This window comes from Lichtheimia ornata (assembly GCF_029851405.1).
Source record: "Lichtheimia ornata isolate CBS 291.66 chromosome Unknown scaffold00005, whole genome shotgun sequence".
Lineage (NCBI taxonomy): Eukaryota > Fungi > Mucoromycota > Mucoromycetes > Mucorales > Lichtheimiaceae > Lichtheimia > Lichtheimia ornata.
The window spans coordinates 861,991-877,036 of NW_026695325.1; the positions used below are offsets into that span (position 1 = coordinate 861,991).

A 15,046-nucleotide genomic window follows, 5' to 3' on the forward strand; every position below is an offset into this window, starting at 1 on the left:
ATGGGATAGGTGGATGATGAAGCTAGGTAATGGCGTTGTTGGTGGTGATGTACGTGCGACCTTAAGCAATCACGTGTCGACATTTTATGGAAGCGCAAAAGTCAGATGTTGACCCCCATTCTTTGCCTCGCTTGTTTCTAGACAACGCGCTTATGGAGAAGTACTCGCGTTGGAGAGTCAGTATCCTCGTTCATCTCTCATAGTAGCAATGCTTACTAACAGCCATCTCGATCTATCATTAGGATGCCGGCACAGGCATTCAGCCATTCCTGCCTCCAGTTGTAAGGATTTCCTTTGGTTGATCACTTCTTGCACAGCTTTTGACAGCATGTTACTGCTAGCCACCACGTACCGACTCCAACCTCTTATCGACACTCTCCAATGTTATCCATACGATTGTGGGTCCTATCCAAGGCATCGTTAAACTCGCCCTGGTCCTCGTTGCGAGCTTATTGTATCTCATCCTTGTACCTGGTATCGGATTGTTGCTGGTGAGCTATCCATTATCTTGCTTGATATCATTTACAATATCTAACAATGGATATCAGAGCCCTGTGCGATTACTACAACGATGGTGGGATCGATGCTTTTCTTTCATCTTGCTACGTCTTGTGCTGTTCTTCATTGGTTTCTTTTTCATCAAGTCCGAGACAATATCGTTGCGACGAGGGTAAGCATTCTACAGGAGTCCATACAATGAGACATCCAATAATGACACCCTATTTTAGAAGCAGTAGGAACAATGGCAACACCAACAAAGAAGCAAAGATCAAATCAGGCGACATCATTGTGACGAATTGGACATCATACATTGACGTGCTTTATTTGGCATGCAAGTAAGTAAGGAAAAGGATATTGATGTTGATCACTTGTATACAATAGGAACCTAATACTCTATATCCCAGATACAAGCCTGTGTTTACTCAAGTATTTCCAGTGGAAGGTAAAAATGTGCGGAGAATCAGCTTTTGGCAAGCATTGCGTCTGTGCACGCAAGAACCTGCATTGACACCTGAAGACGTTGGCGTTCATCCATCCGAATTGTATACGGTGCGAGAATTGGCTGAAGAAGCAAAGAGTCGTCATTGGGGTCCCATCGCCATTTTCCCTGAAGTATGTATTATCCGTACGAGACCGGTAGGACGTATATTTAAACATGTTCTATGTATAGGGAACCACTTCCAATGGTCGTGCCTTGCTCAAATTTGCACCCATCTTCAAATGTTACGAGCCTTCAGAGCGCAGCAATCACTTTCATATACTCGCATTCAAGTAAGACTATCCTTTTTTCGCTATATGACATGATGAGATCTAATGAAACATGAATGGATATAGATATGAGTACCGTAATTTGCCACCTACTTATACTGTTGGGAACCAATTTTGGCATTTCTTCAAGCTCTGCTCACAGGTAAATGCTACATTGGCTATTTTCAAAATGAGGGCTGACATGATTTCAGTTTCACAATACATTGGGTGTTAGACGTTTAGCAAGCGATGATGTGCCTTGTAATCCAGCAATGACCTCCTCTCAACAAGCATCCGATCTCGCATCACTGGCAGGCACGGGCACAGATGATTTGGTCGGTGGTCAATTGGTAGTTTGTCTTGCCAACATGTCACGTATGCGAAAGACCAATTTGAGCATGTCAGATAAACGTGATTTCCTCGAATACTACCATTCTCGATTCAAGGATAGTGCTAGAAAACGAGAACAGCAAACAATTAAGGCAGCTAGTAATAAAAAGGTTTTGTAATAGCTCACTTCCAAAATCACATGGGGTCTTCCAAAGATATGCATGTCTACAACAACTTCAGCCCCCAAGCAAGATTGATTACAAATTGTGTATGCTATTGGTTCGTAATACCCCAAAGTAGACTTTCAACAATTGGCATTATGATAGGAGAAGGATTTACTGTGAGGACAAGGGTTCCAAACGATTTGTGCTATGATAGTGTATGATGAATGTACATGATAAAGCAGCTATGTGGCTCATGCACCATCCAAGTGGGTTGTCTATTGCGTGTTCATGTATAGATTAGCACGAAGATTGATGGATATCAAAAAGATCTCAGCCCAAGTAGTGACCAGTCTTTATGCAGCTGGATTCAACCAGTCGTGATCTTTTTCTTTTTCCTTTTCATTTATCACAGCTTTTCATGGCAAGTAAAAGTAAAAATGTCCCTTGTGAAGGTAACTATACCATTGTCCCACACCATTCTAGCTATGAACTCAATATGTGTATAGGCTGTCGGGAACGGAAGAAAAAGTGCAGCTCTGGGCTACCTTGTGATCGGTATGTCATGTCACATTTGCCAAACCCGGTGATCTCGACACTGATCGCTTGCCACTCGTTAGCTGCAAACGCCTTGGAATCGAATGCACCTACTACAATCCAGCTTTGACGCATCCTGATCGTTTCATTGGGACCAACAGCAAGGAACTGGAGGCTGAAGTGGATGAGCTACAACGGATAGCCAATAGCTTGGAGGATGAAATGGATCGGTTACAGCAACACGACTCTTCTCTTGACAGCAGTAGCCATGACAACGACCCGATTGATAGCAACGGCGGCGGCAATTTGTCCGATGCCGTGTCAACTACGGAGGAATTGTCCGAGATAACCGAGCCCGTTGATCTTGTAAAAGTCAATGATAGCATGCCATTGCAGTGGCACATGTCTCTTGGAAAATATGGTCTTTCGTTGGAGACAGATATCCAGTCTTTTGACGATTTATTGCATCAAGTGCGGATCTTCGGTCAAGCTCTTTTGCGGGGTAGAAAACCACCATCCTCAACAATGAAAAATGGCAGCAACACATCTCCAAGTCAGCAATCTACCACCATGCTACGGCGTTATCCGATATTTACTCCATTACGACGAGCGAATTATCGAGCAAAGTTGCGTTGCGTGAGCATGAATGAAAAAGACGACACACCCGAGACACCTACCAGCGATACTACAACTACTACAACTACTACTACAACAATAGATCCTGATCTAATCGATCGACAACGCACCTTACAACTTTTAGAAGCGTACTTCGAATGTCAATTTTATCATTGTGTCATGATGCATCGTGAAACATTTTATTCATCCTTCGTCAATGGAAACACCGATTTACTATCATCGCCGGTTGTTTGCTCATTGTGTGCAGCTATCATTACTATGCGATGTCGGCATATTCGAGAAATCATCCCATGTGATAAGCAAGCGACTGCTCACACCTTTTACTTGAATCGAGCACGTGAACTTATTGCCACCAAATTTGACGTTGCCACACTCGAGACGTTTATGACATTCTTGTTCATCGCCCTTTATTATATCAACTTGATGCACCCAATTCGATCCAGGAAATACCTTGAACTCGCTGTTCGGATACGCCATGTGCTCGCCAAAGACTATGAGACCAACAAAGATACCGACATGCATGAATACGAGTTATTCAAGCGATTACACACGATGCTCTTTGACATTGCACATCAAATCGATTTCTTCAACAATCATCGAGGTGTCCCTGATGACAATGACAACAGCAACAGCAGCAGCAGCACACATGATAAGAATAGCAATAGCGGCAGCTTACGGCAAAAGACACAACCCTTATCCCCTGAACTCGCAAAACAGATATCACTCTCCAAGCATACACCCACACCTCTGCCTGATGAGAAAGGGGGTCATTTACGGGCATTGATGAAAGACGTATATACAACACGCATGAACGCTGTATTACATCCATATCTTTGTGCAACCCGCTTTTCCACCAAAGACACCATCCCACAGTCCTTTGCCATAAAAATGGAGACGATGTACAACCATTATTGCTTTACCGAGATACCACCCGAATATCGACTCTCACTCACCATTTTCGAAAATGACCTCAGCGACGATGAATTTCAATCACGGCTCACCAATGATCACCACTTGGATATCACGGCTGTGTGTCTTGCAATACGTTATTATCATGGTCTTATCAGCATCCATGAGCCATTCATGCCATCCCTCCCTCGCCATTTTACACGTGCCAATCATCCTGAGCGCCCTCTTATCAATTGCGATTACACCAGTGAACCCAAACCATCCGATATCCTGTTAACTGAGCAGATGGAAACCTATCATCTACGTGCACTTGAAGTATGCCATCGATCAGCCATCATTATCGTACGACTACTTGAATTCCTTTCACACAAGAAAAACATCTGCTGCTACATGTTCATGCCATGTTTCCTCACAGCGTGGGATATCCTTATGAGAAATGCATGCTTAGGATTGGCGGATCCAGAGGAGGCACAGAAATACGCACCCATTCGAGTACTCAAATTATCACGTGATTATTGTCTTCGATGCGTCGAGCTGTTGCGAAAAGCATTCCATTTCAATACCGGTGATCGTATCATGTGGGAGCATCATCAAGATGTTGAGAATGAGATTCTTTCATCCTTATTCGCTTCACGACCTTATACAGCCGATTATTGGGATCCTTTTAGCTCAACAAGTGCATGGTGATATCCATTGCTGTGTGTATGATGTTTATTCTCTTTGTATATTTCATTACTCCATATAGAAGAAATTAGGTGTGGTCATGATGCAAAATTAATGTAAAATAGTCGTATTTGGTACATATGCATTTGTTGGTATTCTATTGTATGTGTTTGTGTGTCTTATGGTACAGGTTGATTGTGTTGTTGGTCGTGGTGGTCATTATCTTTGATTCGTACAGTCATGAGCCGACTCATTTCACCGTGAAAGGCAGGTGGCGGCGTTGGCGTGGAATTCGAAGGAGTGGAAGAGGTTGGCGAGGTATGGGTTGGTGGTTTTTGTGAAAGGTTGTTGAGAATATACATCATCCATTGCATGTTTTCTTGTGCTCGTGTACGTATCACATCGTCGGCTGCATTCTTGAACGTCATCAATAGATCCGATATTAATACAAGCCAATGAACATCAACAAGACAAGGGGAGACATCATACAGCGTTAATGATAACTTGGCTACGGCGTCACAGCAAGTGGATACGATTGCCAATGCACGTTGACTGTCACGTGTATCGTTGGTATCAGGAATAGTGGTGGATACTCGCATAAGGCGCATTTGAATCAGGATCCAATACATGAAATAAGCCAAATTAAGGTACATGATGTAAGGCTCTTGACATTGTCGGATACGTTCCATGCTAAGGACTTCCATCACCGGTTCATCGGATAAGACATAGGCCCTTGGTAACAGATGCCAGAATTCCACAAGACGACTTTCAATGTATGCCATGTCAGAATACGATATCCGCTCTATCATCCCTGCGTATAGCATGCAACATGTGATATCTTGTCGTTCAAAAGCTGAATCGAAATGTCCAGGGAGGATGCTAAGAGCTGTCAAGTACTGGTATATATCGGATGCTGTGTTGTAACAGGATTCTTCTTCTGCTAGTCGCATAGGTCGTCCCACATATTGAGCACTCGCTATCAGTGATGATAAATCCATCGTGCCGTCGTTGAATAGCATCGCTAAGCTCATCTCAAATGATCGCATATCGTAAAACAACCGTCGCCATGACTCCGCTTCGACCAAGGTAACATTGTGATCGATGTGTCTGCTGTTGTCTCGAGAATGAAGAAGAGGCCAATATTTGTTCTTTAGCACAAGCACCATACGCCATCCCAAATGAACCAATCGCCGTGCTTCTTGAACATTAAGCTCCAACATAAGACAAGTTGAAATGTGTCGTATGGATGCTATGATCTCAACTGTCGGCTCATCGAAAAGAACGTCTCGTAATTGCATATAGGCCTTTTGTTGACAAGATGTAGCGAATGTTTTGCGTGTGAATGGTAATCCTTGTACACACACGTGATTGCATAAACTGTTGGAGATAGCTGCGACAATGCTGTTGGCGAGTAGACAATCGGTATTCTTGAGAAGTAGTGGTAAATAATGTGAACGTATGAGACGCTGATGTGGATAGCAAGTCTGCTCAAAGTAGTGGTGGATGATACGACGTTTGAGGTTGATAACGGAAGGATGGTTATGATCAATAGACTCCTCATTGGCGATGCTCTTTGTTGATGCTCCAGTGACGACAGCATTATTTGATTTACCAAATGCGAGACCAAGAATGAATCGACGCAAGACGTATTCTATAGGTGAGGCACGTTGGATCATCAAGTAAGCATCCTTTGCTCGGCGATCGGAAAAATAAAGAGGTGATCGGATGATTGGAGGGTCGAAATAGTCATCGTCATTGCCGGCACAAAAGTAAGCCCGAGCCCGCTTCATCAAAACCAGCATTTCGGCTACAGTCTTGACAGGTGCTTCGATACGCATATTGCCACCATCATGCGCACTAATCGATAACCATTGCTCAGCTTCACCAATCCTTTTCCTTCCATGGTCGCCAAATGATTGTAACTCGGTCTCCATATCATTCACAAGCTGCTCCAGTTGTCGCACTTGATCTCGTACATGTTGTCGTTTGCTTCGAAGGAGTCGTCGTCGCTTGGCTTCAATAGCTGCTGCTTGAGGACATTCCACTGCTGCTGCAGGCCGTCGTGTGAACTTGTAGAGGCACACAAGAGCCATACGTCGACACCTCTCACAGTGCGTCCCTGTCAACGTTGCGCATTTCCTCCTATGTTTTCGACAATGTTCGCCTATAGGGAAACCACCTGATTGGTACACGGGCTCCATGATTATGCTGGATAGAGCAAATGCTTACATGGCACATGTCTTGATCGGTGCTCAATCGATTCAGTGAAGACCACCTCCCGCATTGGCAAAAAGAGAAAACTGAGGAGGAGTCTCGCTAGAGTATAAGCTCGGGTGCACTATCCGAATTTGTTGACGAATCAGCGTGGATGTTGCACAACAATAGCATTGTAGTCTGTGTCTGTCACTTCACTTGTGATCCTAAAATATAGGGTGGTGGTAGTTGTTGAGTTGCTTTATTGATAATACACACACACATGTTACATATATATATACAAAATGGGGATTGCTACCATATCTGTTTCATTTGTTTTGCAAAGTAGACTGCAACAAGTCGCTGGATCTCGGTATAAAAAGCTACTGGCATCCAAGGTGAAGATGGGTGATACTGTTGTTGCTGGTAGTGTTGATGGATAGGCATCAGTGGAGGAGGATGAGGAGGATAGGGTTGTCCAAATGGGATCATGAAATTGCCCAACATTCTCAATGTCCATTGGAGGTTTTGTTGAGCACGTGATTTGACATCCGGGTCTGCTACGTCCTTGAGTTTCACCAATAAATCGGCAATAAGCACCAACCAATGGATATCCAGAGCACATGGCATGATTTCATATAACGCAAGTGCTACTTTGGTCAAAGCATCGCAACACACAGAGACAATGAGCAACGCCCGCTCACCATCATATCGTCCCAAAGATGTTGTACTAAGATCTGCTGTACTCGGGGTTGCCATAAACCGCATCTCCAACAGGGTCCAATACAAATAGTAAATCTCGTTCAGGTACAGCACATCGGGGTTATTGCATTCCCGTACACGATTCATATCCAGAACTGCCATCAGTGGCGAATCTGCAAGCACATAATCCCGCGGCAGCCTCATCCAAAAATCAACAAGATGACCTTCGATATGCTCAATATCTGCACATGACACCTTGTCAATCACGCCCGCATACAATCGATATCCCACAATCTCTTCTCGAGTCGTCCATTCTGATGCTGGAGATCCACCTGGCAACATTGACAATGCAATAAGATATCGATACGCCTCCACTTTTCTTGATGATGCAGGATCCGTTTGCTCAATATCCAAAACAATAGGACACCCGATATGTTTGGCACTTAATACCAATGATGAGAAATCGGCTTCCCCCTCGTACATCATGCATAAATTGAGCTCAATGTAGCGGATATCATAAAATAATCGTCGCCATGTCTCTGCTCGTGCTTTCATGGATGTCGTAACGTATACAGAGCTGTGATCTCGTTCAATGCTTTTCAATGTGCCGAGATAGGTATCCTTGAGTTGAAGTGCCATACGCCAAGCAAGACTTGTAAACTTCCTTGCATCATCTGATTTCAGTAGCAAAAGGTGGCAACCTGCCAAACATCGTAATGTTGCCAACGTTTCAAGTCCGGGCTCTTGATCAAATAGTGCATCTCGTAATTGGGTATAAGCCTTTTCCATGCATGCTGCTCCAAGCATTTTACGACTGATGGGTAAATCGATGATTGAGATGTGGTTGCATATTCCAAAAGCGACGATGGCGATGATGGCGTTGGCAAGCATAGAATGTGGATTGTCAAGCAAAAGAGGTAAAAAATAGGGACGAACAAGGATTGGTTTGATGTAGCAGCCGCATGAGAAATAGGCATTGATGAAACGTCGTTTGATTTGAGTCATGGAGCTATCATCATCGTCAAATTGAAGAGGTGAAGTGGGTGGTGATGGAAGTACAGCTGCATCGCGTGTAAAGAATCGCCGTAATGTCTGCTCGACTTGTGATATTTGTTGAGTAATGTGAAGCATCCCTTGGGAACTGTCGGAAAAGTAACGAGGAGTGCGCATGATGGGTGACAAGGATCGAGTTGCATGCTCCAATAATGCAATCATATCTGCCATGCTGTGAAGAGGTGCTGTTTCCAATCGCAATCTTTGGTGGCAACTTGTGATGCTTAACAACGGTTTCATGCTGGACAACGACTCCATATCGGCTTCCGTGGATACGACAAGTCGCTCAAGTTGCTCAACATCCTCCATCAACATCTGTTTCTGGGTCATGGATATCCGTTTCCGCTTGTACACCTTCTTCTCTCCACACTGTGGATATTGAAAGGCAGCCTTGGTACGCTTGGAATACTTGAACAGGCACACAAGATCCATCCGTTGACATCGCTCGCATTGCGTTCCAAGAGGCACCGTGCATTTGCGTCGATGGGTTCTGCAATTCTCACCTAGCCATGAGATAGAGCTAGTTAGTACCTTGAGTCATTGTAGTTATATAAATGAGGTTCCTTTACAAGGTGTATGTCGAGCTTGTCTTTCGGTGGTGTTTGAAGAGGAGGAGGTGGAGGTGGAGGTGGAGGTGGTGGAGAAGACCATTACCAGAAAAAGTGGGGAAATTGTGCACTCGGAAAATGCGGACCGATATGAGAGAGATTGCTGATAGTGAGTGCTCTGGAAATGAAAAGGATGGAAGGAGTGCCCAGGCCCAAGGAATATTATCGAACTACCTTATCCTACACTATAATGCACGCTTACGCCATGCTGATGCTATCATCCGCCTTTTTTGGTAACTGGTATCAATGCTCACAGAGCAAATAGATGGTGGCGCCATCAAGGTACAACACCAGCAGTTGCAGCGTGGTCCCTCATGATGATGATGATGATGATGATGATGATGATGTCGTTTTGCTTGCATTTGACAAACAACATTTACGCCTGTACTCTTTTCAAACATCGAAAAGAATCAGCAGGGGCTCTAATGTAATGCTTTGCATTTGATCCTCTCGTGAATACTATCAACTATCACGATGTATGTACATAGGCCAATGATGACGATAGATCAGCAAAGTGAATTGATAACAGTGGTGGTTCATTGTATCATCGCGGTGATGCATGGCTTGTTATAGCGCGATGTTGTCATATACATGTATGCTTCTGCTGCTTACAACAATTGATAATGATTACCCATTACGCATTGATGATATCAACATGACATAGTCCCACACATTCGGTTTTGATGCATCTTGTCGTCATTAAGTCTCGAACAGCCTATATCATACTAAGAAATAAACATTACTCATGCTTCAACCTCAATGCGTTGTGCATCATAAAGGTTATTGTTGCAGGTATTCATGTATGACGTCGTCGTCATACATGCGAAAACAAAAGGCATGACGATAATGACATCAAGAGCAATGATGATAGCAACAATGACGTATTTTTTCAATGCTATACCAGTAGAATGAGGGGTATGATTGACCATCGGGAGGTGCATCTCACTTTGTTGGCAGTCAGTCATATAAACCAAAAACCCCTCAACCTTTTTCGGCGGTAGTTTCATAGATGATGTTATTGTTGTATTTGGTGTTCTACTCGAAGCGCTTTTCTCTGTGTGCCAACTTGAGTAGCAAGTAATGATGATGCTTATCCACGAAACAAAAGGGCATGTATATTACAGGAAGGTTGATCATCGAGAGGACACCTGCAGTGTGCATAAACGTTGTCTTTTAATACCTCCCTAAATCACGCTATGTAACGATGCTCGTATTTGTGGTACAAGGCTGTTATTATTATGCAAACACTTGTATAGACTTACAGCTCCGAAAGCTTCAGGATGACATTTAGGGATGGCGGTGGATGGTTTTTGGTTTGGGGTGGTGAGAGCTTTCAGCATGTGTATGTAGCGCTGATTCTTAATAGTTAGAACAGGACGCCGCTATGTTGACTCTCGCTTTTCACATGCCACCTATTATGGTATGCTTATACGTAAATCTGAGAATCACCAACGTTCGTATGTGTTTCATCATCCAAGAAAGGGGTGGGTAATGAGAAAAATGAAAGCATCATTGCATAAAGTCATCAGCCGCCATATTCTTAAATGCCCACCAACACCGTCTTGGTATTCATAACCCGAAGAAATTCTTGGATGTACATATGCCACCCGTGTCTTACTCAAGAAGAATCAATTCCACCACAAAATTTGTAAAAGAGTATAGGACGGCATAAGCTAATCATCTGGAGTACTACCTTGAGGGAGCTCGAAAGATGATTGATGCAAGCGCTATAGGGGTTCAGTATGTGTAGCCTTCAATTTTTTTGCCACCAAACCTTAAAGGACCATTTTCATTCATCATCAGTATACTACAGTCATCATCCCTTTTCTTGTTGCACATGCTTTAAAATTCAGGCGTGGCGACTATGCTGATTGCAGCAAGCGATCGCATGCCCCTTTTGTATTGTATGTACCGTAATCTAATGAACGCCGGTTTATACCCCTTCCGTCACATTCGGAACTATGAAAAAGGGCTACCTACTTAGTTGTATAAATATGATGGATCTTCAGCTTCTTTGTCAGCTTCACTTTCAGATTCCCATCACCACATTATGGCCCCCCTGAAAATCATCGGTGCTGGATACGGCCGAACAGGCACTGACAGCTTGAGAATGGCCCTTAACATGCTTGGGTACGGGTGATCTCGATTAGATCTCATATAGTAACAACCTGACAACGCTAATAACGCTTGTTTCCTAGGTATAATTGTTTCCACATGCGTGAGTTAATACGCGAGGATCGTCATCCTGAGGTATTCCTTGATGCCTACCTTAATCCTGAAAAGCCTGTGGATTGGGATAAGTTGTATGATGGCTACGATGCTGCTGTGGATTGGTAATACTCTTCAGGTGCAAGCATACATCATTACCAAATGCTTACATTATGTGCGTCTAGGCCAACAGTCTCTTTTGTGGAACGTTTGCTTACTGTGTACCCTGATGCTAAGGTGATCCTTACCGCCCGTGATGTCGACAGCTGGTATCGCTCTATCAAGAACACCATTCACAAATTGAGCGTCGAGTGCAGCAAACGAAATGACCTTTCTGAGCCTTTGCAGCGATGGAGAGAAATGAACAACACCCTTGTATTGGATGGCGCTATCGGGGATCCAGAACGTTTTAATGACGAAGAAGCTATCAAGGCAAAGTACAACGCTCATGTAGAGTGGATTAAGAAGAATGTTCCTAGTGAACAACTTTTTATCATGGAGCTTGGTGAAGGATGGGAGCGATTATGCAAATTTTTGGATGTGCCGGTGCCGTCTGATCCTTACCCTAGCGCCAATTCCACCAAAGATTTTGTCAAAAGCTTCATAGAAAGTAATTTACAAGATGTATGAGATCGAAAAATCCATGCAGGAAGGGACCTGACATTATAATCAATCTCCTTTTGCATATGCAACTTGACAACCCACCCCCTTACAAGCTGCACCCCCAATCATCCAATACATAGACGGCTTGATTTTTGCGTACCTTATGTGCAATTGACCATGAAACATGATGCTGAAGACAACTTGATGACCATTGATCGGTGTATCAACATTGCTTTCCAATGTAACAACAACAGGCGAATACATGCCCTTTCATTAAAGGTAGCTAAAACGTTAACGTGTTTGCTTTTATTACCTCCCTAAAGCAGGTGCCCATTTGGCGTGTTCTTTGTCAAACAATCACCCAACACCTCTCAATGAACATACTACACATCGGCCTTTAATTGCCCACTTTGATTCTTTATGTGGTTTATGTACTACGCGTATTTGGAAAGCACCATTGAGAAGCTGCTGTTTGGGGTAGAGGTTGTTATCTTTGTTCATTTTCATTGTATACTAAAAAGGGGTTGAATGGCTGATCAATTTCGTATCTTTGGTTTAGTAATGCAGCTTCATGCACACCATGTCGTATGAAGCCTGTTTAAAGCCGTCTACTGCTTCTAGCATTGATCACGTAGTAGCATAAGGGTACATGATGCTTTGGTTCAGCCAATCATTGACTTCTGTTACTAACAAGTGGAACTATGAATGCTACCTAACTTGCTATACATACAGGATGGATCTTAAGCATGATTGTCAACCTCACTTTGGAATACTCCTCATCACATTACTGTATGGCACCCCTGAAAATGATTGGAGCTGGATACGGCCGAACAGGCACCGTCAGCTTGCGAATCGCCCTTAACATGCTTGGGTAAGCATGCTACATCGATCATATTGCATTCAGCGATTTGAAAACACTAACACTTGGGTCCTAGGTATAATTGTTTACACCTGATTGATTTCACAACAGCGGATCGTCATCCAGAGAAGTTCCTTGATGCCTACCTTAATCCTGGAAAGCTTGTGGATTGGGATGAGCTGCATACGAACGATTGTCCTGCTTCAGTCCAGCATCCCCATCCTTCAACTTTCTTGATCCGAGGGGATTTGACTGAAAAACGCTCAAACAGAGAACATCATCCAATATCACAAAAATCATTTTGCAAAGTTATTTGTAAACAACCGGCTAATAGCCCATTCCTCCCATTCACCTTTGTTGTCCAATCCAATGCATACGAACGATTGTCCTGCTCCAGCCCATCATTCCCATCATTGAGCTTTCTTGATCCGAGAGGATCTGACTGAATAACGCCCAAGCAAAGAAGTATCATATAACTCTTATTAATTTCCAGCTCTTCCACTTCCACCTTCTTCCCTCTTTCTCTCATTCTCAACTGTTGGCCCATTCAGTACAACCATCACCTGCGAACGATTGTCCTGCTTCAACCCATCATGTCAATCCTACAACTCTCTTGATCCGATTGCCTTTGACTGAATGGTGTGGTGTCCACAGCCTTCTTATCACTCTTCTAAACACACGAGCCTCTTGACACTACGCACGCTCTTTCACGCTTCTCTGCCACGATACAATGTAACAGCATTCAATGCAGTAGTTGCCATTAGCAAGGCCTCTACTCCATCGTCTCAAACAGCATTCACAACCTTAGTCGCTATACTACAATACACGCTCTTGCATACTCCTCTTCTACGACTAGACATATCAGCCAGCTGCTATTCGCAAGGTGTCAAACAGCATCCTTTACTTGCAGCCTTTTTTTCACGTGAGCAGCGGATAGCCATTGTATAGAGGCAACTTTTTTACGATACGATTCCTATGGATGATGTCATATCAATACGCCCCAATACAAGCAATCTTCATCATGTTGAGCTGCGATGGAAAAGGACCAAGAAAGGGATTGACCAATGGAGAAGGATCAGCAGCAATATTGGACATGCAATGGCTATGATGGATGGATGCAATCAAGTGCAGTAATGGGAAGGCTTGAAGTGTCATTTTGGTTACTTGGCGCGTCGCCAGCGGGAACTATGGATTGTGTCACGTGGAAAAGGCTGAGGATGGTGATGATGGGTTGGATGGGATTGAGTAAAGGGTTTGTATCTTTGACGAAAGAAGGTGGATTACAGCCACGGATGATTTTGGAATACTCGAGCCAATGCATGCAGCAGCTATTTTGCAATCATGGACGAAGGATGGTTATGGCGGCAACAACCAAGATCAATGACAATTACCCCTGTTCCCTCGATGTGATCCACCCATATTGTAGTCAATTTGCAACGCTGTTCCTTTATCATATTCACTTGATAGACACCCACACTACTATGTCCTATTCCTCGAACTTTTAATGAATGAAAAATTGGATTCAACATAACATTTGGGGTATCATACTATCAGCTCATACGTGCAGGATGTGGATCATTTCTTTGGTTCTTGGATTGAAAGAGAGAATAGATATTTGACATCATCGTTTCGAAATGCTTTTGTACCTTTGTCACAGCATTATTACTACATTCGCTAAATCCTCCTGAGCTACACACTGATTGTTGAAAGACAGTGGGCATTCTCGAAGGCTTGTACGTATTCGAAAGATAATACATAGCTTGTGGAGTATATACTATTGGTTCGACGATGGAATAATAAAGGTGGTCCGGTTATCGGTCATGCAAGAAGTATATGGCTTTTGTGGTACAATAAGGATAGAGGAGTGGGATGAGCTTGAGAAGAGAAAAAGTGAAGTGATCCCTGCATTGAGTTTCAGGATGAGTAACCCATTCAAAAATATACGTATCTTTTTACCTATACAAATTAGTTTATGCAGCTCGACCTTCTCCTACATGCAAATGTGATACATACCTTGACACACCTTCATGATTGGATGCTGTTTTACTTACGTACCTTTACAAAAGGCAATCATCATCATCATCCATTGTGTAGCAACCTATCAAGGACGTGTTTGTGTAACCGCCACGTGCCGTTTCACTCAGCTCTTCATCTTTCCGTTAATGCAGCCGACACCATCCACTAGGAAAAAGCAACTCCATCACGCTTACAGCATAGGTAAAACATAAAGACGCCTGTATCTCCAAACTTTACAATGAAACGTGGGGTTTTTATTAGAGCAATGTGCTTGGCTTGGCCAACTGCACCTTGTGTGAAAGTTTCATGTTCAATGTCGC

At 43.4% G+C, this 15,046-nt stretch overlaps 6 protein-coding genes across 6 annotated transcripts; 4 read left to right on the forward strand and 2 right to left on the reverse strand.

Annotated features, from left to right (window-relative positions):
• Nucleotides 1–152: 152 nt before the first annotated feature.
• O0I10_002118 (uncharacterized protein) lies at nt 153–1,757 on the forward strand (the record flags this gene model as incomplete). Its single annotated transcript, XM_058482206.1, has 9 exons — nt 153–176; nt 243–281; nt 342–491; nt 549–670; nt 729–836; nt 906–1,113; nt 1,172–1,272; nt 1,336–1,411; nt 1,461–1,757. The coding sequence occupies 9 exons, from the start codon at nt 153–155 to the stop codon at nt 1,755–1,757; spliced, it is 1,125 nt and encodes a 374-aa protein (XP_058347337.1).
• A 403-nt stretch (nt 1,758–2,160) lies between these two features.
• O0I10_002119 (uncharacterized protein) lies at nt 2,161–4,508 on the forward strand (the record flags this gene model as incomplete). Its single annotated transcript, XM_058482207.1, has 3 exons — nt 2,161–2,194; nt 2,249–2,297; nt 2,360–4,508. The coding sequence occupies 3 exons, from the start codon at nt 2,161–2,163 to the stop codon at nt 4,506–4,508; spliced, it is 2,232 nt and encodes a 743-aa protein (XP_058347338.1).
• A 155-nt stretch (nt 4,509–4,663) lies between these two features.
• On the reverse strand, nt 4,664–6,768 carry O0I10_002120 (uncharacterized protein; the record flags this gene model as incomplete). Its single annotated transcript, XM_058482208.1, has 2 exons — nt 4,664–6,648; nt 6,714–6,768. 2 exons carry the CDS (start codon nt 6,766–6,768, stop codon nt 4,664–4,666), a joined length of 2,040 nt encoding a protein of 679 aa, XP_058347339.1.
• A 224-nt stretch (nt 6,769–6,992) lies between these two features.
• O0I10_002121 (uncharacterized protein) lies at nt 6,993–9,083 on the reverse strand (the record flags this gene model as incomplete). The annotated part of the gene is made up of 2 exons (XM_058482209.1): nt 6,993–8,935; nt 9,002–9,083. 2 exons carry the CDS (start codon nt 9,081–9,083, stop codon nt 6,993–6,995), a joined length of 2,025 nt encoding a protein of 674 aa, XP_058347340.1.
• A 2,007-nt stretch (nt 9,084–11,090) lies between these two features.
• O0I10_002122 (uncharacterized protein) lies at nt 11,091–11,878 on the forward strand (the record flags this gene model as incomplete). Its single annotated transcript, XM_058482210.1, has 3 exons — nt 11,091–11,170; nt 11,239–11,373; nt 11,434–11,878. 3 exons carry the CDS (start codon nt 11,091–11,093, stop codon nt 11,876–11,878), a joined length of 660 nt encoding a protein of 219 aa, XP_058347341.1.
• Nucleotides 11,879–12,642: 764 nt separating this feature from the next.
• On the forward strand, nt 12,643–13,156 carry O0I10_002123 (uncharacterized protein; the record flags this gene model as incomplete). The annotated part of the gene is made up of 2 exons (XM_058482211.1): nt 12,643–12,722; nt 12,787–13,156. 2 exons carry the CDS (start codon nt 12,643–12,645, stop codon nt 13,154–13,156), a joined length of 450 nt encoding a protein of 149 aa, XP_058347342.1.
• Nucleotides 13,157–15,046: the final 1,890 nt, after the last annotated feature.